General features: G+C 37.0%; 3 protein-coding genes across 6 annotated transcripts; 1 reads left to right on the top strand and 2 right to left on the bottom strand.

Annotated features, from left to right (window-relative positions):
• Positions 1-1552: 1552 nt before the first annotated feature.
• On the bottom strand, positions 1553-5396 carry LOC132162740 (ERBB-3 BINDING PROTEIN 1). 2 transcript variants are annotated; one of them, XM_059572967.2, is made up of 10 exons: positions 5132-5396; positions 4938-5030; positions 4720-4804; positions 4400-4549; positions 4133-4286; positions 2954-3169; positions 2739-2875; positions 2540-2631; positions 1994-2176; positions 1553-1875 (listed from the first exon to the last, which is right to left on the bottom strand). In XM_059572967.2, exons 2-10 carry the CDS (start codon positions 5026-5028, stop codon positions 1787-1789), a joined length of 1197 nt encoding a protein of 398 aa, XP_059428950.1. In that variant the 5' UTR covers positions 5029-5030; positions 5132-5396; the 3' UTR covers positions 1553-1786. The 2 variants fall into 2 exon arrangements, with proteins under 2 accessions (XP_059428950.1, XP_059428951.1); XM_059572968.2 differs by having other exon boundaries at positions 1553-1866; positions 5132-5395.
• Positions 5397-5994: 598 nt separating this feature from the next.
• Positions 5995-17763, bottom strand: LOC132162739 (clathrin heavy chain 2). The gene is made up of 30 exons (XM_059572966.2): positions 17527-17763; positions 17215-17419; positions 16210-16298; positions 16011-16089; positions 15748-15875; positions 15053-15151; positions 14843-14951; positions 14547-14626; positions 14241-14468; positions 14090-14155; positions 13850-13966; positions 13472-13669; positions 12963-13079; positions 12679-12738; positions 12262-12348; positions 11927-12010; positions 11649-11783; positions 11498-11560; positions 11317-11421; positions 11123-11235; positions 10769-11021; positions 10499-10635; positions 10144-10422; positions 9049-10051; positions 8125-8610; positions 7797-7967; positions 7534-7719; positions 6887-7009; positions 6673-6783; positions 5995-6465 (listed from the first exon to the last, which is right to left on the bottom strand). Exons 1-30 carry the CDS (start codon positions 17590-17592, stop codon positions 6334-6336), a joined length of 5109 nt encoding a protein of 1702 aa, XP_059428949.2. The 5' UTR covers positions 17593-17763; the 3' UTR covers positions 5995-6333.
• A 3230-nt stretch (positions 17764-20993) lies between these two features.
• Positions 20994-24699, top strand: LOC132163630 (uncharacterized). 3 transcript variants are annotated; one of them, XM_059573995.2, is made up of 4 exons: positions 20994-21255; positions 21369-21691; positions 22984-23029; positions 23939-24699. In XM_059573995.2, exon 4 carries the CDS (start codon positions 23939-23941, stop codon positions 24572-24574), a length of 636 nt encoding a protein of 211 aa, XP_059429978.1. In that variant the 5' UTR covers positions 20994-21255; positions 21369-21691; positions 22984-23029; the 3' UTR covers positions 24575-24699. The 3 variants fall into 3 exon arrangements, with proteins under 3 accessions (XP_059429978.1, XP_059429977.1, XP_059429976.1); XM_059573994.2 differs by lacking the exon at positions 22984-23029 and having other exon boundaries at positions 21635-21690; XM_059573993.2 differs by lacking the exon at positions 22984-23029 and having other exon boundaries at positions 21369-21690.
• Positions 24700-25950: the final 1251 nt, after the last annotated feature.

Below are 25950 nucleotides of genomic sequence, written 5' to 3'. Positions count from 1 at the left end.
GTTGCTCACCATGATACCCTCCAAGCTGACTGCCTTCAAAGGATTTTGAGTGTAATCTAGATGGTACTCCTAATTCCTTAGCATTGCATTACTTATTAATGTTAAAAGAGTAATGCTAAAAATTATATTTTTATCTCACCACTATCTTATCAAATATGGCAATACCAATCAACCGTGGTTTATAAAAAAAAAAAAAAAAAAATGTATATATAAAAAAACTAATTGACACTTTCAGATCAATGGAATAAGATATTGATGAGATTAAAGTGTGATTTTTAACATCACTCACGTTAAAAAGGTATTTGTAAAGACATTGGGAAGATTTGGTTAAAGTATCATGGTAACATCCATCCAGCATCACTTAAGAGGGATGAAAGGAATGCCTGAGAGGGTGGAATAGAAACCAAATTCAGTTCTTATCGCCAATGAAAAAGAAGATAGAGAGCTGCCCTGTTCATGCAAGATATTGTTTAGTTCTTGAATGGAGCCACGGAGGATCTGTTATACATGCTTGTCCATAAAAGTTATAAAACACTCCATCAAATGCGATGGAATGAATTCAGCAACAGGGTTTTCCCCACTAGCATGTTTATAGGACCTCGGTTTTTCACGAATGAATATTCCTATTAAACTGACAACATTGATTTTTGTGCGAATCAACAAATTGAAAGAGTTTTTTCCAATTCAGTTTGGTTGAAAAACTTTGTTCCAGGTATTTTTACTCTGCCTTGAAATGGGAATAGGAACCTCTCTTAATGGAGATCTATGATTAACATCACAGAAGGCCCATTGGATTCTAAGAAACATAGAATCTGAGGGGCCTTGTGGGGCCGTGGAATCTAACCTAAAACAAACCAGAAAAAGGAAAAAGAAATCATTACTTTTGTCCAGAAATGTCTCATGAACAGATGATTTTGTACAACTTAGGAGCTTCTCGGTTATAAACAAGAAGGTGATTTACCATAACAACTTAAAGGGGAGCATTCAGCTGCAGAGCCAGACAGATTTAAAGTTCCTGATGCATATTTTGTAGATGGCTGAAACAAGCAATTCAATAACACACTCAAAGCTTGGATGAACAACCACCCTAATAATGAGATGAGACCCGGATAATTAAACTACAAAATCTAAATGGTCATACTGATTTCTATCATGAGTGAGTGCATTCATGTACCCTATTCAAGTTATAGTGCTCAAAACAATCAAAATATACACCCCTCTCCGTGTGTATGAATGCACTCACATATGGCAGGCACTAGTTCGACCATGCAGATTGTCCTCAATTGAACTAAACTAAAGATCAAGACTTGGCCTGCATGAGGGTGCTGCATTGGCCTCATGCAGCACCCTCTACTCCGCTAAACAATTCTTATATGTACCAAGAAGCCTACGTTCAGAATTGACATTAGTCATTTCAATCACATGCAGGGGAGAGTTTCAAAAGGCACGCTAATGGAAGTACCAACATCACGGATCATTTAATAGTCAGCAATAGAATAACATTCTCTTTTCCAAGTATCCCAGTGCACAATCAAGACAGAAGTAACCATAATTAAGCTTTAATCGTGGGGGATATTTTATGCAGCCATTTGCTTTTTATTGTTTGAACAAGTGAAACATTGGGACCAAGTAGTCGATAAACAAAATGATCTCTGTATGCATTAAGCCAAATCACCTCACACACCAGAAGCCCCAATCAGACACTATATTAGAGAGGTTTCTCCACAAAACTTCCATTGCAATTAGCCAATACAGTGGAGTGATAAGTGCCTAAGACTAAAAACTCTTATTCTTGAGTTACAGCCCCATTCTCGGCATCCATTGACTCGGCTTCTGCTGAATCCTCCACTTTGTCGCCCTTTTTACCTGCAAATGCTTAAGTTCAAACTGTGAATTATTGATTGATAAAAGGATCAATGGAGTTTGATCTACTGCCAACCCAGTATAGAATGTGTTGTAGCTGAATATTTAACCAAGTTTCTCTTTGACCCACCTTTCTTCTTCTTCCCACCACCTTTCTTCTTTGTTTTAATGCCAAGAGCCAGCCAGGCCTTGATTTCAGGATCATTATCAATAGACTTTGCAGGCTGCAGTTCCTGCAGAGGATGAGAAGTGACCCTGTCTGACCCATTTGGCATTAGTAGAACTGTGAATTTAATATGCGCAACTAAATCCCCTGCACACCACCGACAAAGTACGTTAAAAGAAACTCAAGTGGTTAGAATTAAAACCAAACACACAATGTTAACTCGCCATTTGTCTTTGAAAAAGAAGCCAGAGATTTTGTATCACCAGCCTCTTTTTATGTGTCCCTGATGCATATTTGAATAACATAGTTGCATATCAATAATTTTATTTTATTTATTATTATTATTTTTTTTAAAAGGTCCTCCTTGTGCTACCAAGAGTAAACATGGGAGTTTCTGAAATGATTTGTTGGACATTTTTGGTAAGAAAAAATATTAGAGCAATGATGCGAGCACAAATTCACTATTTGTGAATTTAATATTTTGCAAACAAAGTTGATCAAGAGACTTGCCCGGTTTCTCGTGGAGAACAGGATATGGCTGCAACAGATCATGGTTTACACATTCCACTAGTCCCAGTCGAGCTCTCTTCTCTTCTAAAGCCCTAAAAAAGAAAGGCACGCAAATGGATTTTTTATAACAAACCACACAGGCTAAACAGCAATATCATTTCAAGATTGAAACAGCATAGAAGTTGAAAAGCATGTGAACCTTGCCGTAAATGGCATGATGGGAAATTTCTGACTAATTTCACTGAAGATGAACCTCGATGCTTTCATCTTCAAGTGATAATTTCTGTCAACAGCTCTCTTGTAAATAGTTGTTTGACGCTCATCCAACAGCTTAGGCTGCAATACAATATCCATAAGCCACCAATAAAACATATTACAGTATGATGTTTAGGTTAAATAAAAGCCTACACTTACCTTGCCATCACCTGTGCTGGTCACTATGTCAATGGCATAGACTTCATTTTCCTCAAATTCTGCATCATCAACTCTTGTTTCCGGACTGGACACACTCAGTACAACCTTGTTTCCATCAATCACAAACTGCTTCAGCTGGTGACTCAGAACACCTTCAACAATCTTGCAGTCATAGGCAGCAGCAACTTTCTGAATAGCATCTGTCACATCTTTGTTCTGCCACATCAAGAGTGACCAAGTGAACAAATTGGGGCATACCATAAAGAAAAAAAAAATCAAGAGCATAATGAAGGAACATATAGAATTAAATATAGGGAAGATGGATGAAGTAAATTAATATAACATAAAAATACTTATCTAATGAACGAAAAAATGTCAACTCCAATAAGTATAAGGGCATAATAAAGACTTGTCGTGAACCGTAGCTATATTTCAGTCAAGAGAATGGGGATGAGCATGCAACTAATGCAACAATCATTTTTAACATCTATCCTATCTTATTTTTAAGATAACAAAAAAAGCCCCACTTGAACATGAAACGACTGAGATAGCATCTTATCCTTATGATGCGAAGGATATAACACAGTATATAAACCACATTGCATGCAATACAATAATTTCTGAGTTTTTGTATTTTTGTTTATGATATATTTACACAAACGTGTGCATTTAAACAATCCTCAACACAGTTTGTGAAGAACTCAAGAATTTATTTGTCAAAAGTCGTCACCATCAGTCATCTTAAGGAACTCTTCATTCACTGTATTTCACTCTCATAATGGCCTTACAAGGTACCCAAACATTTCATTCATCTGTTATTCAGTAAGTTGAATAATAATTTTGATGCTTCTTCAATTAGTTTTTTTTAAGAAGCATTAAAAAAAAAAAAAAAAAAAAAAACTAATTTAAGAAGCATATAACACAGTATATAAACCACCAGCATCCAATACAAGCTCAAGTATCAATACAAACCAAAATTTTGCATGCCCTGAAACAATTCATTATGGTCCAGTTCCATACAAATGAAATTGCACCAAGAGCATAACCAAATGCTTTAGATATACACGAGTGGTTGAGGAAAAACCAAATACCTAAGACAAGTTGGGCGTCCAAAGGAAGAATATTATTCAGTGCCCCCACTAAGTTGAGAGAAGAAAGAAATTGAGCATTGTAAATTACCTTTCTTCCAGGCTTTACAAGTCTCAAAGCAACTTCAGCAGCTGTATTGGCTGCTGCAATAACATCTGCTGCCCTACCCGTCACCGGCCCCTCTTGAAGAACATGAGTATGTGCCACTATAGCAATAAAACCGTCGATGTGACATCCCATATCACTGCAACCAACCAAACACTTCCTCACATATCCTCTTTCCTCAAAGAAAAAACCATTTACACCATAGCTAAGAAAATAAATACCAGACAACAAATAACCCAAAACAGGACTTACATCTTTATCATATCACCTTCTTCCAACAAAGCCTCGTCACTTGCTAGCGGCGAGAAGTGGCAAACCGTATTGTTTACAGAAACACACGTGGGAAAGGCAACACCCCTCTCAATTTTCCTCTTAACATTCTTGTACATGTTCCCAGTTTGCCTGTACCCACAACCCCATCATTAATCAACATAAGAATGAATCCATATCCAATCAAGCCTTAACACATTACACGCTGTCATCATTAGCATATACAAAGTACACATTTTTTTCACATTTGGGATTGGGAGCATGAATTCTCAAAATATACAAACAAATAAATTTTGCCATACTCTCTGATAAAGGCATCGCCTTTCTCGCATATATCCACAATCTTCGCTTTGGGTTTGCATTCCGATATCACTAACTGCAATGCCCCTGCAAAACAATACGTTATACAAAAATCAATTAAAACCCATTTTTTATCCCCAAAAAAAGATACACTTTTCTCTAACATTTCCAAAAACCCAAATTAAAAAAAGAGACAAAGACAGAGAAATAAGATCATCACTGTTGACAATCTCGGCAGCACTCTTGTACTTGGTGACAACCTCAGGAGCTGTGAGATCCAACTCTTTCTCTTCTCTCTCCTCGTCCGACATGGCTATCAAAACACAATAAAACAACAAAATCAAGGACTACGAATTGTGTAGGAAAAAGATTTTTTTAAAAAAATGAAAATCCAAAGGCAGTAACTGAAATTACCGGAATTTAAAGCTAGGGATTTGAGATTGGGTTTAATGGGCTGGGAAATGTTAGGGCTTTTCTTTTTCTTTTTTAATTAATTCTGTTAAAGGGTTTGTGACTGTGAGACAGAGCTGGTGTTAGACTGTGGAGTACAATTAGGGCTTGTGGCTTCGTTGGCGAATCAGTAGCTGATAGGGGATGTATGGGAGCCAAGTGTAACGGCGATGGAGCGTGGTGGCGTAACGGAGGATCTTGGTCCAAGCACCCACGTGTGTGTGGATTATTCAACTAGCGGTGACGATTTTGTTCCTCCATTTACTGGATAGACATCTCCATTAATTTTGTTTTTACTATCCACGTGTCTAAATAAGTTTTGGATAATCCACCCCTTTTTGGACCAGTGGGATATCGTAATTAGGATCTTTAATGTGTCCTTTTTGTCGGATCAAAATCCTGTTTATTAAGTTACTTTAAGGTAACTTTTTCTCTATCAACCCTATAGACCGAAATATAATCTCTCAATTTTAAGTAAAATGAAATGGAACCATTTCATTCTCCATATTAAATTTTACAATATCTAACGATGTTTATATTTACTAATAATAATAAAAAAAAAAACGATGTTTATATTTACCTACACTTCTAAATGACATGACAATATAGACAACATAAACACCTTTAATTAAATGCTGTGAAATCTAATTTATACCATAAAATATGTTTCCTCCATTTCAAGGATCCTGTTCACCATTGTCACAATGTAGTAGGTTCGGTTATCTTCTGATATGGACCTCGTAAAAAGCTTAAACAAAATATCTTCAAGAATGAGATTCAGAAAATAACATGGCCAACAATTGGGGGGGCCAAAAAACAAAAGAACGTGAACGAGAATCAATCATAAAATTTAGCGGTGAAAATTGTAATACAAGGAAATATAGTGTGTACAAAATTTTTCTAAACCCTCGTCGGGAACCCAACATGTGTCTTGAAACTAAGACAACGTTTTACTGTCTTAGTGATCTAAACAAAGAAACCTATACACGTTAAACAAAAGTTCAGTCCAACACCGCCTGCTCGGCTCAGCCTTGACTGCTAAGGAAATAGAGCCGTGGTGATGCAACCCAACAAATATTTGGCACCACCGCTTCAATTTCCACTTATCATTAGAATTTGTAGACAGTAAATAGGAAATTCTCTATGTATATTCAACAACCCAGAGATCAATAGCCCATTGGTGGCATGCCGAAACCTGGCATCGGAGGCATCCCCATCCCGCCCATTGGTGGTGGAGCATAACCGCCTGGCATTGGTGGTGCAGGCAAAGCAAGAGGCAGCAACTGGGCATGCATATTCTGCAGATATTGAAAACATTAAAAAAAAAATGAATCTTTTTGTTACTTTTATAAACAAACTTTTTATGTACAATAATATGAATGTTTTCAGAATTCCATTTGAAATGGAGACAATTCTATTCCCAAAATATGCACCAGAAGCACAAATTTCCATGTGGAGAAAATGTCTCCTTAATGACGCAAATAAATATTGGTGAATAGCCATACCAGCTGAGCAGCCACATCCTGCTCCTCCTTCGCTTTAGCTTTCACCTCTTTTTGAGCTTCAAGTTTGTCCTTGACAAGTTCATCTACCTTGCTTGTGTACTCTCGAGTAAACTTTTAAAAAATAATTTAAAAAAGTAGATGTTAAGAAAAAGCAAACAAGTGTTAAAGACAAGTAATAGAGGAAGAAGAGTAATGACAGAAATAAAAAGGTCACCTGCAAGAGGTATGGGAAGGAAAAATCAATGATATTGTTCATCCATGCTAGCTCAAGAGCAACATCTGGCCGGATTAAGTCATAACAAACAAAGAGGCACGATGCAAAACACTCTTTCTTTCCCTGCATACACATCATGCACAATTAGACAAGAACATGAAGCAATGTTCAGTGAACCAAACTTCAAGTAACCACATTTAGGATAATATATCATATAGGAAATAGGAGAAGAGCTCCTGGCCTCAGCTGAAACTGAGGTTATGATTTAAACAAAAAAAAAAAAAAAAAGTAGTCAAATGACAACAAAAGCAAACACGTTTCGAGGAGCTATACAAAAATAACTACACCAGCACTATACTTTATATATTGAAAAATATTTAATCCAAAAATATCAAAATCTAAAAAAAATAATAATCAAGAAGATAGGTGTAGGAAGGGAAGAACATGTGTGACTCAGATAATAATGTACATGTCCTTGACTCGATTTATTCAAGAACAATGTATTATAATAAAATAATAATAGAGAAGAAGAAGAAGATGTATGACTCGGATAACAATGTACATATTTCCTTCACTTGATTTATTCTAGAACAATGTATTATAATAAAATAATAATAGAGAAGAAGAGGAAGAGGAAGAACACGAACCTGCTCAATGAAATAGACAAGCAACTCCTCTGAAAGTTCACGCTCGCCAGACTGTGAACATGTCTCCATGGCATCCTTGTAAAGATTATCTTTCTTTGACAATGCAATGGACTGCTTCCATCTGCCTGCTTTCTTATAAATATAAGCAGCAACACGCCTCATCTCAAGGAGTTCATGTTTCTCAATCTGAAGATTTGCATTGTTGGCAAGGTTAGTATGAGTCCCATCAAAAACTTCCAACAACAAAAAGATTTTAACCTCACCTTCTGTGCAAGGCCTATGTGATCAAAGTTATCATGCAGATCAATTGATTCACGAAGTCTGTCATAGTCCTCCTCCTCTATGTAAATCTCATTCAAAGCTTCGTTTACAGCAGCAACATCGTTGCTCTGAACTGCAACCATGTATGGCTTCACAAGACGGAGGTGACCAGCCTGAAACCCAAAAGATAGCAAACAAAAAAAAAAAATTACAGACAGCACTTTTTCCAACAAATTCAATCATCCTCTTCTCAACTAAGGGAGTGGGGGAAAACAGCAGCAAGACCAGTATAAAGCATATACTGATAATATCATAAGTAAAAATTCATACCTTTCGCATTATATCCACCACACGGGTATGGTCAACACGAAGGGCAAGCACATTAAGAAGATCATTGATAAGATCTGGATGTTCCTGCAAGTAAAAATGCACAGCCCTATAGTAGAGCTCAACACTTGCAACTTTGACTATCACATCCTTGAATTGCATGTGGTCCCATGCTTCCGGGGAGTGGTTCATAATGGTAGTTGCAGCATTGTCAAACTCATCATATTGGATGTATAAGTAAGTTAATTCCTTCCAGTGCTGTTGTTCATCACAAGCTCGTATGAGCTTTGGAATATTCAGACGGGTTGAGAACAATTTAATGTGCTCCATAAGCTTCTCGGGACGATATCTTGCATATAGAACTCCCAACTCAGTAAAGATGCCCATATGAGCACGTTCCAACCCCAGTCCACTCTCCATGAGAGAAATGAGCTCGTTAAAGCATCCCCTGTTCTGATAATACTCACTGACCTCTTCCAAGTCATCCACCTTAAATAAAGAAACATACAGAATTAAGGAGTAGTCAAACAGCAATGGGGTTCTAAATAAGCAAGAAACTAATTATGTTACAAAAATGGACCAAAAGTATAGCTGCTAGCCCAGGGGGACAGGAAAGTTAGGTCCACAAGGACCTAAGCACCAGTATTCAACCACAGTTGTGGCAAGTAAGCAATTTTCAAACCCAGTGAAGCAATGAAAAACATGAGGGGAAAAAGAGGACAAGGGACTGGTGTGAAACCTGCAACATGTGGAAGCATATAACATGGAAATTCATTACAGATTTCCTTCTATTTTGTAAGTACCTTTGACTAAAGTAATTTAGAAATTGGCACCATAATGGTCAAATACTCATTTATGAAACCACAATATTAACTTTCATCAGCGAGATGGCATAAAAATTAAATGCACTATAAACATGAAAGGCACCTGTATGATGATGTTTAGACCACATATCTGAGCCAAGCGGAATTCCTCAGCATCAACACAGGCAAAGCAGACTTCCTTCCATGTTTTCGAGCTGTTGGCTTTCCGAGCTGCATCAACAGCACCTTGAAACTGTTGTAGCTTCACCAGAGTAACTGCCAGTTTAGCCCAGTTCGAAATAAATGCATATATGATCTTTGCCGCCTCATATAGGGCTTCATCATATAAGCGATCTCCAACATTTTGGAGATTAGCAACATTTGGCATGAGAATGAACTCTTCAATGTCGCTGAGCCGATCAATCTTAGCATATGCATAAATGAGTTCACTGTCCACCTTGGGCTCTTTGGTCTTCTGCCTAACCATTAGAAGGTACTTCACCAAGTCATGGTACACATTTGCATCCTCAGCAGCCCGTATGACATCTAAAAATTGGGTGGCATCATCTGCACGGATAAATGACTCAATAGCATCACTCACTAGCCCCTCTCGCAGTTGAGCCTTGGCAACTTGGCTCCAAACAGCATCTTCTTCAACCCGGAATGCAAACTCCACAGCTCGTTCAATGCTACGAATGTTATCCAACAGCACATTCACTGCCTGAACATTCAAATTGAACTTTTTAAAGATGGCATATGCTTCTTCATATAATTGAGCTTCCACAGCCACCTCCCCAACAGCAGGTCCATCAAAATTGTCTAACCTATTAATATAATCCATAACTCTTGACGGGTCAGCCTTGATGGCAGTAAGGATCAGCAGATTCTGCAGATTAAAGTTGCCACTAAATGCAGAATTTTGGAGCACAATCTTCTCAAGAAGCTCAATTAGTTCATGTGGAAGATCCGCCGTCATAAAAGCTTTAACAGCTGCTGACACTTGCTCCGGACTTTTGCTTTCAGGCAAAGCAGTAGACACAACTTGATCAATTAGCTGCCTTCTATACTCATTTTCAGGAGTAAGAACTTTCTCCCAGAGGTCACCATCCATCCTTTCAACCACATATCTAATAGAGAAACAAAGATAAATAAAATCAGTTCGCCAAGTAGAATAGTTAGGATATAGATTCACATCTAAAGCAAGTAACAACATACAAACCTAGCCTGCAGTTTGAATAAGGAGTTTTTATTTGTGACATTTATAAGTTCATCATCACATTGCCCTCTACGGTAAGCAACCACAGCAAGAGTGGGATCTCTTTTCTCGCAATATTTTCCCACGACACGAGAATCGTAGTATGGGTTGGTTGTGAGAAAATGCTCAGGATTATTGTTGCTGTCAATGATGATTTTACCCAGAGCATTGTGAACATGTACATCTTGGCTTCCCTCACTCACAAGATGCTCTAAGAACTGAGTTAGCAAGCGGAGACGATTCCTGCCAAAAGGACAAGCAACAATTAAATAAAATCAAAATAATGATGAAAAAAGGGCATAGTTAGAAAACAACACACCTTTTCTCACATTCCTCCACCAGGGGCTCAACAGGAAGAAGAGAACGAACTGAAAGAATAAGACCTTTGATGAAATCTTCGGGGCACTCATCATCTAACAGCTGCCCTACAACTAGAGGAGCATTTCCTGGATTGACCTATTAAGCAAGACAAGAATCATAATGCTTAATATCCACTTGATATTACTCAGCTTCATAAGAAATAACCAAAAAACCAAAATCACTTGGAATATTCCATATATAAGTAAACAAATCCATGTGAAATATTTACCTTTTGAACGTAACCTTCAATATAGCGAAGCATGTTATTAGTGTATAGGTAATGGGTGAGATCCGGAACAAAACCAAAACGATCACAGACATTAATCAGAGGACGCGCATCTGGAAGCTTGGCTTCCATCAGAAAGTTCTTTGTCTTTTCAGGGTCGTAAAAGTTAGATTCCCGCGTCACACGTTCTACCTCCTTAATTTGGCCGGTTTTAGCAGCAGCTTCAATGTACTTGAAGTGGATATCAGGATCCTCACTATATAAAAGAAATAGAAAGTAATGATAAATTGCCCACCAAACGAATATAGTCAACTAATGTCGGTTTTTCCTTTTCTTCCACTATAAAGAGAAGGGTACCTGGAGCTCAAATATGACCCTAAGAAAAAGTATAACCCTTCATAGGACTTGAACTGCTCAAATAGTTTTATGCAGGCGTCAACACCTAAATGCTCAGAGTATTCTTTGGCAGCCTGCATCAAAAATATTCTAATGAGCCGCATGTTTAAAAACAGCAGTAACAGCAACACCAACTGAAAGAATCACCACTTCACCTGCACAATTAGCTGAAGATTGCCTCTAAGATTGACCACTAGAAGATCTTTCATGCACTCAAGAGCCCATTCTCTGGAAAGGGTTCCAAAGAACTCAACAAGCGACTGGAAAGCACCAAATGATTAGAAATTTTACCACATTCACATTTGGCCAAGTTTTGTATTAGAATGAGTAGCAAACCTGTGGTTCAATTGCATGAGTATTCACAATGACACGTTTAATATCAGGCAACTCCGTATAGTGCTGCAGAATAAAAAGATAATTTAGATCAGGAGATAACTAATTATCCTTTTAAATAATTTTGTCATCAAAGTTCAAGAGGCCACCATACCTGAAGGGCCCGCAAATATAAACCACCTTTTTCACAAAGTTGTGCAATACGTGGGCGGTCGTAATGGCTGAACATACCATTGGCTAATATAGCATCCGCAACATTTGGAAATGTCACAAGGTTAATTTCCAAAACCTGAACAAAATAAAAGATGAAACGGATATAAGTAAAAACATGGAAACAAAGTTATAAAATATCAGATTAAGATATTAGAAAACAAATTGCAAGAAACCAAAAAAAAAAAAAAAAAAAAAAAAAAAAAAAAAAAAACACTGGACCTTTGTTTGAAGGAAGCCATGTTCAGGTAGATTTGGCTTCAGCACATCCAGCAGAAAAGCTGTTGCCTCACGGATTAAGTTCCTCTGTACAACAGCAAATTCTTAATAAAACAACGTCTGAAGTATGCAAGTTTTTAGTAAATCAATAATGAGAATATAATAACTTTCTCCTGGTAGAAAATCTGAATATGCTAAACTAAAGATTTCTTTAAAAAAGGAGAAAATATGTTTCTAACTTGATATCCAAAATACATTTTATTAGCTTACGAAGAAAATGAAGTCTATGTTGAATCTGAAACTATTAGAACCACATATTAGGAAAATTCGAGTTGAACCTGAAGAAACAGATCTGTTATCGTGTTGTAATCAACTGGGCAGCCTCCCTCCATTTGAGACATCATCAGTGCAAAATTAACAGCCCCCTGCAATCAAAAAAGTAAAAAAATAATCCTATATAAAAAAACGCAGTTAATATTTGGCAACTCAGTCTGGTACAGCACTATGACACGTTCAACATTTGAAAAGAGACTTGCTATGTGCTAGAAAATGAAGAAACCACAACATAAAAAACTGCGTTTTATATCATAAGGGAATAACACGTGTCCATGACAACACATAAGATACTGCAGAATACAATTTAAAAATTGAATCTGGTATATGAACCTGCAAATTTTGCACCCAACTTAGTTATAATATCCTACTACGAAAAAAAAAAAATTGCCCCAAATTCTATTACAAAACAATCCACACACCTGGGGATCTGACCGCAAAATCGTTTGCAGAAGGAACAAATAATCAGGTGTGTACCCAACCTGCATTGGTAAAGAAAATCATCTGCATGATGAGCATCAACAAGTACATATTACATATTATTTGCAATGACATGCCAAAGGTCATATAATGTTAGTAGTGATTTACTTATCAAATACAAAATGTTAGTAGTGATTCAAAACTAAGGACTACTGGTTGAAATGGTTGAACTTGACTAACTATATTTAGAGATGCTGGTACTAGTAAGAAAATCTTATTAAATCACCTGCTTTGAGTATATCAAAATCTTGTCAAATTCCCTCCTCTCAGCAAATGCTGCAACAACTTTTGGAGTTGCCCTAGCTTTGATATATATTTTCAGCGCAAGGTCACCATCCACTGTCTGCAAAATAAAACATTTCAAAATATTAGAAAGATAAAAAAAATTAAAAAATTAATTAAAAAAAAAAAAAAGAGAGAGAGAGAGAGAGAAGAAGAAGAAGAAGAAGAAGAAAATAGATGAGTAAAACAAAAGCACCATAAACACCCAACTATATAAAAAAACAAACAGAAAAAGATTCAAGGAGACAATCGTCAATTACAAGTAAGAAGGATAATTCAGTTTGATCTTAACAAAGTTGGTATTTTTCCCTAAAAAGTATAACCTTCACTCACCCAGCCCAATGAGCTAACAATCAAGCTTTGCACTTGAATAATCCTCAAAAGCTTCTAAACAAATCCCCACACACATAAGGTGTTACTGAAAAGAGTTCAATAAAAAACTTCCATACAGACCTTCACAAGATCTCCAAGCTCCTCACTACATTCCAGCTTGTCCTCTGCCAACCAATTCTCCAAAAGATTCTTTTTGTTCTGATTTACAACGAGGCGTGATAATTCCAAAGACTCAAAACCATTGAGTTTTCCTCTCGTCAACAGTGTTCCAAAGTACTGCAATAATGGTGGTGTTTGCCCTGCTTGCACAGGAACACTCTGCAACAAAAGAACAACACAACCATATTAGAATCTCGCCGCAAAGATCACGTGCATGTCTTATAGATTATGTATCCTGTTCTCAGGATCACATAAAGAACCAAATGGAAAGCAGAAGAATCTATCAGGAGTGAGGAATATGCATAAACTAACCAAAAAATGCCAAACTGGGATGTATACCTGAAATTTAGCAACAGTATCAGGGGTACGGAGTATTCCCCGAGGAGATTCTGCAGCAAGCTCTGCAGCCTCCTTATACTTGGTCTGAGCAAACAACTCTTGAAACCGTTGGACAACCTAAGCATAATGAGCAAAACAGAAATCAGCTAAAGCATACATCAGAGATCACTACATTTCACCAGTCACAGCTCAAAAACAAAACCATTGTTATAAACAATATCAAAATCAATGTCAAGTTACCAGCTCATCTGCACCAGGAAGGTTTGCTCTTTTGGCGAGATTAACAGCAAGTTCCAAATTGTTCAACTGCAGAATCACATCAACAATAATTTAATATACCGATAATTTATTTGCTCTGACAGCCAAAATAGGGAAAAATTTATAAACATACCGATCCACTAACAAATTTTACAATTGTGTCTTCATTTACAGTGGCAAGCAACACCTGCCCACGTCTATTGATGGCATAAAAGCCCCCAACTGATGAAGCTTCTGATGTCAAAAATATAGGATCTGTACTGATTCGGTTTCTATACACTGCAGTAGCTGTCTCTAGGTCATACACAAAAAGAAGTCCAAGCTTCGTGATCACATATATTAACCCATATTTTTGCGATATCTGTCACACAAAGAATAGCAGATTAATTTATAGTGAATCTATCTGGAACTAAGCAAATCAGTAAGAGAATATTCTGACCTGCATTGAAACAGGAAAGTCATCAGGAAAATCTGGGGGAAAGAATAGATCTGCTTGTTTCTTGGTAAATGATGGTTTGCCTGACAACAAAAATCCATAATCAATACAGCAAGACATTACAGAGACCAGAAGATAGTGTGTAACAGAAGCATCTAACTTAAAACAGCTATAAAATTGATTGCCCATAGTATCATATGGCATGAAAAGTATGCATATGACGAACCCATAGTAGTAGTAATAAACCTATCAGCATGCATGCACTTCTATCACAGATGTTAATGGAGAATAGATTAGACCTGGCTGGGCACCAAGTTCAATAACATGCATCTTCGATGCAACTTGTCCAGCATTCAAGGTCTTTGAGGCAAAACAAATTAGAATTGAAGGATTTTCATTCCCTGCAACCTGTATATAACATGAAAAATAATATGCAGCACAATTACAATATAACTGCATATTAATAATAAACCATATTGAAACAAAACAGCATTGAAGGAAAGTCATACTTTAAACGTGGCAAATGACGCAGCATGTGCTTCTAGAGCTTGACTACGTTGCTGATCCACAGAGAAAAGCTGCATATTTCCTTTGACCAGTTGGGGCCTCTATAACAAAAAATTTGTAAACACAAAATATATCAGTGTTGAAGATACCGCCTGAACTGGTAAGCTTCTTACATCTTCTGCTCTAATAATAGGCAGAGGCAATTTCAGTGATTCAAAAGCCCTATAGACAAAGCAATTATTGTTTTAAAAAATAAAATAAAAAATGAAAAGAACAACACTGCTGTTTAGTGGAAAACAACACACTAAAGGCTGTGCCACAATAATTGGAACTAGCATGTTTTATCATAAGATTAATTGCAGTAGTATGACCACGTTTAAGCAATTAAGCAGCAACCTAAATGAGTACAGCATGTGTGCATCCACCACAACATTACAGCTGTCTAGTATTTACAGGAAATTGGCATAATTCATCAAAATAATGAGCACGTAGCAAGATTAACAGATGAAACCATGTTGGGAACTGCAAGGCCAATGTCTGCAGCGTTATGACATGCCTAAAAGACACCCAATCACTAAGAATGTTAACCTAAACAAACCCATGAGTGAAAGATACACAAACGTAAGAGCAAGCATAGAACATTAGCAACATTGACAACATGGGGCCAAAAACTACAGATAAGGATGGAACCACTTACCTCGGGTGAACCAGGAGCAATTCCAACCAAGACCAACCACTTTTCAGTAGGATCGCTACGATAGTTGATTATTTGATTATTTACCAAATTAGCTGCTCGCTCAAACATCTTCACAGGCTCAGAATCACCTAAGATATGAGATGCATTAAGAATGTTATATGAACCAATAACCAGCAAAGAAAGAGAGTGAGCAAAACAAAAGGACAAATCATTAAAAAAAAAAAAAAGGAATACAAATAATCAGGAAACGTTAAATGTCTTGCCTTCAATTGACCAATGATAAACTGAGGTCAGTGTGACAAGACCTAGCATCTTTGGGGTGATCCATTTCCAAAAGACAACCTATCCAAAAAGGAAAGAGTTAACACTGTTTAGTGCAGTCAAACTCATAACTTGACAAAATAAAGGTTCAAAAGTGACATCACACACTTTCAACATGCTTTAATGGGATAAATTCATCACCTGCTCTGGCATCTGATGCGACTTGACCTTTGCTTTTAGTTCAATGTTGAATATTTGTAAGTGATCCTGAGTAGTTCCCGCAACTTGAGCTTTAAATCGAATAAAACCATTCATTAGCCCCATTGTAACCATAGTACCGAAAACATACAATAAAAGTGCAGAGAAAATCATTTCTGTTAAATTTCTTCTTTTTTCTATAGATTTTGCCACTATTTCATAATACTGAATCCAATATTGCTCTGTGGTAATGTTTAAAACAGAAAAAGACGAAACTATACTGAATATACACTGTTGCAATTCCGTGTCCAATATTCCAAACAAAGATCACTATTCCGCAATAACATGAGTCAGTAACACAGAAACAATGTACCACAAGGTCCACAATCTTTAGTTGGCACTTGGCAAAACAAAATACAATGGTTAACAGCTGATTGGTTAAGTGATTCTCATTTCAAAATGCCCAAAATATGAGATATACACACAACGACAAAACTCAACTTAAGTTCCTTCTTACAAAACCACTATATTAATGATAAACAGAAAATCAAGATCCATACACCTCACGGGTCTCATTGACTATACGCTGTTTATCTGAATCAATTCATTCTAATGAATTTTTAAACATTTGATATAGACTCCCATATTCATCACCATATTTTGATAAAATTTCCAACCATCTACATAGTCTAACAAATCTCAGTAGAATTATATGTTAACGAGACAAAATTTCAAAAATTTCCGATGGTCACTCCACCGTGGACTTCTTAAATTTCTAAATTCAGGTTTTGCTAAGTGCCATTGACCATAACTACATTCTTACAACGTTGTATGGTTGCACATTTTTTGATCAATAAAACAACGATAACAAGATATAATTTGTACAAATCTCAACATTACTTTAGAACGGGCACATAATGTGTGGTACCGGTACACTAAACACGATGAGAAACTGCGAAATTCGAAACCGGAAGTCGGAATTCAGAATGGGGAAAACGAAATGCACACCCTTGAGAGCGAGGATTCTGGAATTGGGGTTCATGAGGGCCGAGTCAGCGGTGATAGGCCGGCGGAGGGGCTGATTGGGCATGGTCATGTCGATGATGACGACGCTGTTCTGCGGCGACGTTTCTCTCACGCAGATGTACTTGTCAGACTCCATCGTCACGTGCGTGAAGGTGATGAACTGCGGGTTGATCCCCAGGCTCGGTAGCTGCAAGCACCACAACGAAAAGCAAAATTAGATCGAACCGAACAAAAACGACGACGTAAATTGAAGCGCAACCGCGCAGACACAAACATGGAAGCGTAGGGATTTACAGTTAGGGTTTCTCTCGCGGATATGGGGGCGTTGGCCGCGGTCTGGGAGGGCGTGGAGCCAGACATGGCGGAGGAGATCGGACGGTGCAAACCCTCCGGGAGAGAGATAAAGGATACAGATCTGAGAGTAGAAAAGGGTCGTGTAGCAGAAGGGCTATCGAGCGTAATTTGAAGGAACCTTGGGAAATGAGTGCTGTGCGGGGTTGTACCCTTTGAGAGAGTGAGGCTGGTCAAATGTCAATGCCCATGCTGGTTCCAAGTGTTTACAGGCATTACAATACTTGGACTGTAAGTATAAGTTGTTGCAGTTAATGTCCGTAAGACAATTTAAGACCAGCATGGCCCATTTTCATTTTTTTAAATATGGGGCAATGGACTTGGGCTACCAGTTCATCAATTTGGGCTAGGCCTGTTTCCTCTGGTGGCAAATTATATAGCATTTTACATAGGTTTGGGCATCATGTAACGATATACATGTCGTCAATATTGGCACGTATTTTAAAAGATTTAATTAATATCACATCATATACATTGTTATATGCATCATTTTAAATGAAATGAAGAGGATTTTTATTATTATAGATACTACTACTGTTAGGACGACCTTTATTGCCTTAACAACATGATCATTAGCTTTAGAAGCCCTTAAATCTTAAAGGATAGGTTTGACATACAAAATGGCTATTTTGTTAAGAAAAAAAAATGAGTAACTTTTATGGTGAATGAAAAAAATATAAAATGTAATAGCCTTAGAATAACCATTTTCATAGCCAATAAATGAGGAATACTTATTCCTTAGTTTAAGGAATAGTGAATGACTATTTCAAGTAGGGAGGGGTGTTGTTTTGGAGCTACGGTAGTTGGGCCACCGAGGCAGAGCTCACCGGCCTCCTACTTCTCTCTGTTATGTGGCCTCTCGGTGTCCAACAAATTCAGCAAGGATGGTAAGTTCTAGTAGCTTCTTTGGTCTAATCTTGTTTAAGCTACAAACTTCTTCCAACTACATATACTTTTAGAAAAATAATTTCTTTTGTTCTGGTGATTCCTTGGACTCTTTATTATATATATTGGATTTCCATTCGGTGCAGTGTCGTGTTGTTTTGTGGTACTCATTGATCCTTCACTCTGCAGCCAATAATTTACAACGATTAGATGGTTTTGGGGTGATGATATCGACAAGATTGCTATTTAACGATATCTTTGAGGTACTTCCCACTCTTTACTGTTCCAAGAGTTGTTGCCGTTGTCTAATGTGTCTCATGTTTATAGGTCTCATCAAAAGAAAGTGAAATTGCTCCATTAATATTGTTCGTGAAGCACATAGAAAAGGCCATGGTGGGTAGTTCATATTCATCGTTTTACTCTGTTGGCTTGTTCATAATTGCATGGTACAAATTTTATTGCCTTAAAGAATCGTATCCTGCACCTGCATCTCTTATTTGTATGTCTCTCTATTACTTGCAGTGGTTTGGTGAAGGGGTGAAGTATGTCAAAGCAGTTTTCTCTGTAGCTAGTCAAATTGCTCCCAGTGTTGTTTTTGTTATGAGGTTGGTTTAATGCATCCACAATGGCTATTATTTTGTCAATTCTATGTTCTGTTCATGCCCTTTTTTTTTCTTGTAAGGAGGGGGTTGTCAATGTCTCAGTCTCAGTCTCCCTCCCCCCCTGAAATAATGTTTGTTCACTTAATTTATTTTTGCAGGTTGATGATAGCATGATAGGAAGACGTCAAATCCACTAGTTAACTCGTAGAACCCTAATTTTCTGTGAATTTCGTTTATGAATTCATTCAATTAAGAATTAATATCCTTATTCGCTAACTTTCTTTTGGGGGGAAATATCCTAGTGGCTTCGATGCGACGTCCACCCGAGATTCTTGACGATCGACGAGAGGAAGAGGAATTTCTCAAAATTCGAATCGTCGAGGCGGTACCAAGTGAAGAAGTAGCAGCAGTTGGACGATCCGATGAACGAGGTGAGCTGGTTGGAGATCGCAAATGCTCAGTTGGTGCAAAGTATCAACTGAGCATTGTTCAGAAGTGATTATCTACCATTGTTCAGAAGTGGCTGAACAATGGTAGATGATCCATCCAAGCGAGTTTTTGCAAGGGCTGATTGAACAAATTTTTAAATGTTAAAATAAAACAAAAGATAATTATTGGAGTTGAGTTGCATGTATATGCGAGGAACAATTGCACTTCTTATAATTATTGGAGTTGCATGTACAAAAGATAATCACACAATGCTGTTAAGTATATATATATTAAAATTAAGCATTTGTTCATAACACAAAAGACATGTTTTCTATAAAATGAATTTTGAAAAAGGGAAGGCACAGATAAATCATTTAAACGTAATACCAATAATCTTTTTATGAAAGAGTCATCAAGACCAACATAAAATAGCATATGATGCCACAATGTGTGGATAACGATATAATGCCCTAAGAAACAGGAAAAAGCCACAACTATGTCTTTGACATATAGAGAGTGACTTTTATAAGTAAGTGGTGTAAACTCATCCCTTTGTGCCTACCACTCATCAAGTGACACTTCAGCATTTTAGAGTAAACCTAAAGTTTATGGAAAAAATAGTAACACACCAGATTATTTCACCTAAACCTTAAAAAATTAATTATTTTTTTTTAAAAAAAAAAAAACACAAAAATTGATGGGGTGGCTGGGTGGCCGGCCACCCCCAGCCCATTTGGGGTAGCCGGCGAGCCACCCCATAGGCAGAGGTGGTCACGTAGGCCACATTTAGCTCATTTGGAGTGGCCGGCGAGCCATTCCATAGGTGGAGGTAGTCATGCGCAGGCCACTCCTAGCCCATTTGGGGTGGCTGCGTTGGCCATATCTAGCCCATCTGAGGTGACCGGCGAGCCACCCCACGCCAGCCACCCCATGGGTGGGGTGGCTCGCAAGCAACCCCAGAGGCCTTCCCCCCCAAAAAAAAAAAAAGGAATAAAGCTATATAATCTGGTGTTTTTGTTCTTATTTGGGTTTGTGCAATAATCGTAGGTGGCAACTGTTTATTGGTTGGCATAAAAGAGCTGGTTTATAGAAGTTATTATATATATATATAGAGAGAGAGAGAGAGAGAGAAAGAGAGAGATAGATGCTTGAGTGCAATAAAAAGACAATTTTTTGCCCATAAAAGTTTTGGGTGGCAAGAGGCTATAGGCTCTACCCTTAGTTGCTGTGGCCCCACCCACTGATGGACCTGTGGTTTCTTGCTATTTAGGACTTTTATGAGCCAAAAATGATATTTTTATTGTCCTACTTAAGACTTTTATGGGCCAAAAATGATATTTTTATTGCCCTATAGCATATCTCATATATATATATATATAAAAGATGATTTAAGATTATTAGGAGGATTTAAGGTTATTTTTGCGGAAACGGGTTGGATTTTGTCCAACCTTTACAGGGCGGGTTCGCCCGCTTAACGCACAAAAAAAAAAAAAAAGTCCCTAATTTCCAATTCCTAGCCTAAGCGCCTCAGTCACACCTGCCTCTCTCAAACTCTCACTTTCCATTTTCTCCAGAAACTCAGAATAGCTCTCTCTCTCTCTCTCACTCGACGCTCTCTCCAAGGATAATGCTCTCTCTCTTTCTCTCCGTGTGTGGGTTTGTGAAAGCTGAAAGCTTTATGTTCTAAGATTTGACCATGGAGCTACTGGAAGAAAAGAGCAGCAAGACCCAGAAGACCAATCTCTAGTTTTCCCAGGTATTCTTATTGGGTTGATTTGATGCTATTGTTTTTGTTTCTGTTTATTCTTTTTTTTTTGGAGTTTTTGTGTTCTTGGTAGGCTCATTCTGAATGTGATTTTCCTCGTGAAGTTTTTTGTCACCGTGAAGTTTTTGTCGTCGTCCGAAAGGCTGGCCACGTCCTCGCTGACATTATTCTGTTGTCGTGAAGTTTTTTTCCGAATGTGATTTTCAATATCCGGCGCCCCGCCGGATATTGCCTATTTTAGCCGGGTTGCGGGCCTAAATTTCAAAACCTGCATCATGCGGGCCGGATAGCCAAAACGCCCAATACCCGACCCGATCTTTCTTCTTTCTACATTGTCAATATCTCTTATTTCTACGCCCTTCTCGCGCAGCCCCTTCACTCTTTACCAAAAGGAGCAGAAGAACAGCGTTCCTCGACCCGGCCCAGGTTAGTTCTTGTATTTTCTCGTACTTTTTATTTTTTTTTATTGTTTTAGGCTTTATTACTTTGACTATTTGTTTGTATTTTTTCCACTTAATGTTTCCTAGTAGACTAGGATGTTTGGGGTGTTTTAACAACAAAAACCCTAGAAACTAGATGCAGAGTATCACAAATTTGACGAATTTCTAAAAGGGGTGTCGTATCTGGTTATGTGTATGCAAAAGTACGTCTTTGTTGTGTAGGTCGTTGCATTTTGTTGTATGTTTGAGTAATGCGCTACCTGGTGTTCTCATTGATTAAGGTTTTTGGGGTAAAGCAATGGCATAGGATGAGTACCAAGTGTTTGATGAAGTGCCGCTGTGAATTTACGGGGTGAAATATAGTTGTGTTCGGGTTATTCTGGAACAAGTATTAGGAAATAGATTGAGTTTGTTAAGAGTCGCGGAGTGCGGGACGCTTGGGGTTGAGTTGAGCTCTTAAAAGAGATAGGGTTTTAGTACTTCTTATAATCTGATGCGGAAAAGTTTTTAGGGAGTTCTATGAACTGTGTAAGTTATTTGATGGTGGACCTTGTATCAATAACCTGCGTCTTATGGTTCTTGTGTTGTTAAGTTGTATTATCTCTCTTTTATTTTTGACAATAATTGTTAATCTCTTGGACGTTATCTGTGATGTGGCTTTCTGTGATATGAAGAATGGGGGTTTGCTGGTGGTTTGACTTGGCTTTTTGATGGCTAGAAAAATGATTTTTTGCGTTATACATAAATCAACTGGATTGTAATCGTTTAATCAAATTTGGGCAAGTCTGTTAATTTTGTATATTGCTTAAGAAGAAGAAGAAGAAAAAGGGCCTGTTCCTCTGTATCTCATATGGGTTTCATCACCAGGGTGATCGATTTAAGTAGTTGTGGTTTTTGCTGCCGTGGTGTGGTGTTAGGTTAACCCTTAGTGAAATACTTTTGATTGGTTTGTAATTCGGTGAGGAAACATATTGCATTTCTAACTAGCTTCTCACTTGACTTTTATCGCTTACTTGGTTTGATGGTCCACATGTTTTACTGACCTTTGCCATTCTCAGCCTCCTGTGGATTTCAGCTGTACTTTACGTGACATCTAGTTGTTTCTTTACTAACCTTTGTTTAACAAAATTTTACTTTGAGTGTATGATTATGGAGAAAATTGCATGTTTTATTTATATTGAGTATGTTGTCAGATGATCGTCGGCTGTTTAATCCTAGCAGTTGATGTTGTTTGCTATGTTTCTGATGCCACAAATTAATGTGCAATGTGCCATGCATGGGTTTTGTTCGAGTGTGAGAGCATCATTTCCAAGTTATATGGGAGGGTACACTCTTCATTATTAATATTGTGAATTTACACCAAATTTTGTTTAAAAAATTGTTCGAAGTTAAGACACTATTAGTGGGTATTATGGATATGGGTTTTATATCCTAACAAATAACTCAAATACAAAACATTATTAAAACCAAAATAAAAATAATTTTTATTTTTATGTCTAACCTAAATACTTTTTTAAATCACAAAAAAAAAAATAATAATAATAATAATTCTATCTCACAAAATGTTTTTTTTTCTTCTAAATACTATATATCATATTTTTATCTCATATTCCAATCAATCCTTAAATTAATTAAGAGTGACATGTTAGCATTAAAATAATCTCTAGCATTACTTTTTTTAATTATTTATTTTCTTCTCTGTTGTCTTTTAGTTAATTCAAAAGAATTGCCCATCACAATGTGTATTAATCGTGCAAACCCCAATCTCCTTCCATTCTCTTACCCAAACCGATATGTTCTCCCCTTTCCTTGTCCTCGCCGGAACGCAACCCAAGTTCATCGTCTTTGAACGTGTAGTGGCCATGCATTGTTCAGTGTGCGTGAGGTTTGTCCGAGCGGGCAATCGTTGTGCAGTATGGTGTGGAGTTCATCAGTGGGCGGATCCGTTTCCGTGGGATTTTAGTAAAAGAAAGGGGTGTTTGGTCGTATTAAATTACCACTTGTCCCAAAAGCTTAAGCTAATAGGAAGAGATAAATTTAACTACTTAATCATTACTTTAAGAGGTTGTAGGCTCAAACCCATCTAAGTGTGCTTCTTTTTTCCTATCCTAGTGTAGGGATTACGTTATATTTGTATTGCAGAATGTTTGGTTCTGTGTTTAGAAAGAGGCAATTGATTGAATTATTTTTCGGAAAATCTAGTTGATTAAGAAAAATAAATTGTTTTGAAGCAGATGGCATTTAGAGGGCGAGGGCGAGGACGTGGATATGGAGGCAGTTTCGGTTATTCTAAACAGGAGAAATTTGAGCTTTTTCCCGATATCGAACTACCCAAGATCCCAACTTTGACTAAGGAGCAAGAAACCTTAGTAATCGAGCAGAGAAAGCTCGAAAACTTTTGGAAAACTTCACCCTATTTTCTTGAGGAATTTGCTTCCAAAGAGAGTATATTTTCTGACAGTTTCCACAAAAAGAAAAGTGATGATATTGAGAGATATTCTGACCGTAAAAGGCCAAACAACAGAATAGTCCGCGATTCTCTTAGTCAATATTTAGTGGCCACTAGATTTCCTCAAGAGCTCGTTGAAGATTCGAAAGGGCAACGACCAAGCAGGAAGAAAGCTCGGTGGAATTTGGACTCGGAGCTGAACAAGTTAGATGTCTTAGAGAAGCTTGAACAAATGGCTAAGGGCGGAGAGGATGGAGAGGACAAGAAAGGAGATGGGGATGAAGATGAAAATGAAGAAGAAGAAGTCGTTGAATCTAGTGATACTGATGGTGAATACACGCAGAACATAGATTTCGATGACGATGAAGATGATTTTATTGATGCCGACAATGATGGTGGTGATGACGAAGGTATTTATTAATAATTTGGCACTCTCAATGTGTATCTTACAAACTTCGGGATGATTTTGGCCTTGTTTTGCTACAACAATTTTTTTATTTGTTTTCCTCTATTTTTCTATCGAAAAATCAAAACCAAATTTAAGTTTGTGCATGTTGTAAATTTTAACCCAATTCCCCGTTTTCAATTGGTTTTTTTTTTTTTTAATATGGTAAAAAGTTGGGTAAAGTCCAGTTAATTCCCTCAAACTAATATCTCAATGACAATTTACCCTTCAAATTATCAATTGTGACAATTTACTTCTCAAACTACCAAAATAATGATAATGTACCCACAATTTTAACAAAATGATAAAACCATCCTTACTAAAATAAAAACAAAAATACTAAAATTTATTATTATTTTTTTTCTTTAAATTTTTAAGTGTATTTTTGTCTTATTGAAAATTCTATAGGAATAATTTCGTCATTTTGCTAGCATTGAGGGGATACATTGTCATTGTTTTAGTAGTTTGAGGGGTAAATTATCGTAATTGATAGTTTTAGGGTTAAATTGTCATTAGGGTAGTAGACTTTACCCTAAAAAGTTAATAATCTCTGATCAAGGCCCTCAATTATGGGTTTTTTTTTTTTTTTTGTAATAATATTGAGGCCTTAAAAAGTCTCTAGACATGGAAATGAGAATTTATTGATGAGAGATGATAGAATTCATTTTTATTTCAACCATCTCCATAGTGAAATGATAAATTCACCATTAAATTTGTGTGAGATCTATATGAGTTCATAAATTTAATGGTTCATCTATTGAATTTATAGAATGAGATTGAAAAAAGATTAAAATAAAATACTGAGGTGAATTATTTCTTATTATTAACTCTAGACATTTAGTTATTCCATTTCTTCGGATGTGTACGATTCCCATCCATAAAGAATGGACTTTTCATGATGAATAATTAAGACCCTCAACGTCATAAATTTTTCAATGTATATAAATTATTGGAATGCCCACTTGTTTACTTTCTCATTTTCACATTTTCACATTCATGAAAGTTCTTCATACATACCTTTCTACAAGATAGTGACGGTAATTTCAATTAATTTTTGTTTCTAATGTCCTCTAACGTCAATAACGTCAATATGAAAATTGAATGCTAAGAAGAATATGGAAAGTATTGAATATAAAAACTTAATTAGTAATTTTGTATTTTAAAATGTACGATTTCTAAATTAAAATATAATTTTTAAAAAAAAAAACTGAAAGAAACATTTTGTACTTCATATATATATTTAATCATATATATCACGACCATCCACCATCATCTCCGGCTTCATCTCATCCCTCCGCCGCGTCTCAACCATCTCCACCGCTGGGGTTGCTGATTTTTGGTTTAGGAGATTT

This window comes from Corylus avellana, chromosome 8, assembly GCF_965113065.1.
Source record: "Corylus avellana chromosome 8, dhCorAvel1.hap1.2, whole genome shotgun sequence".
NCBI lineage: Eukaryota > Viridiplantae > Streptophyta > Magnoliopsida > Fagales > Betulaceae > Corylus > Corylus avellana.
Note: the sequence above shows the minus strand (reverse complement) of the source record. Positions and strands in the feature narration are given on the sequence as shown.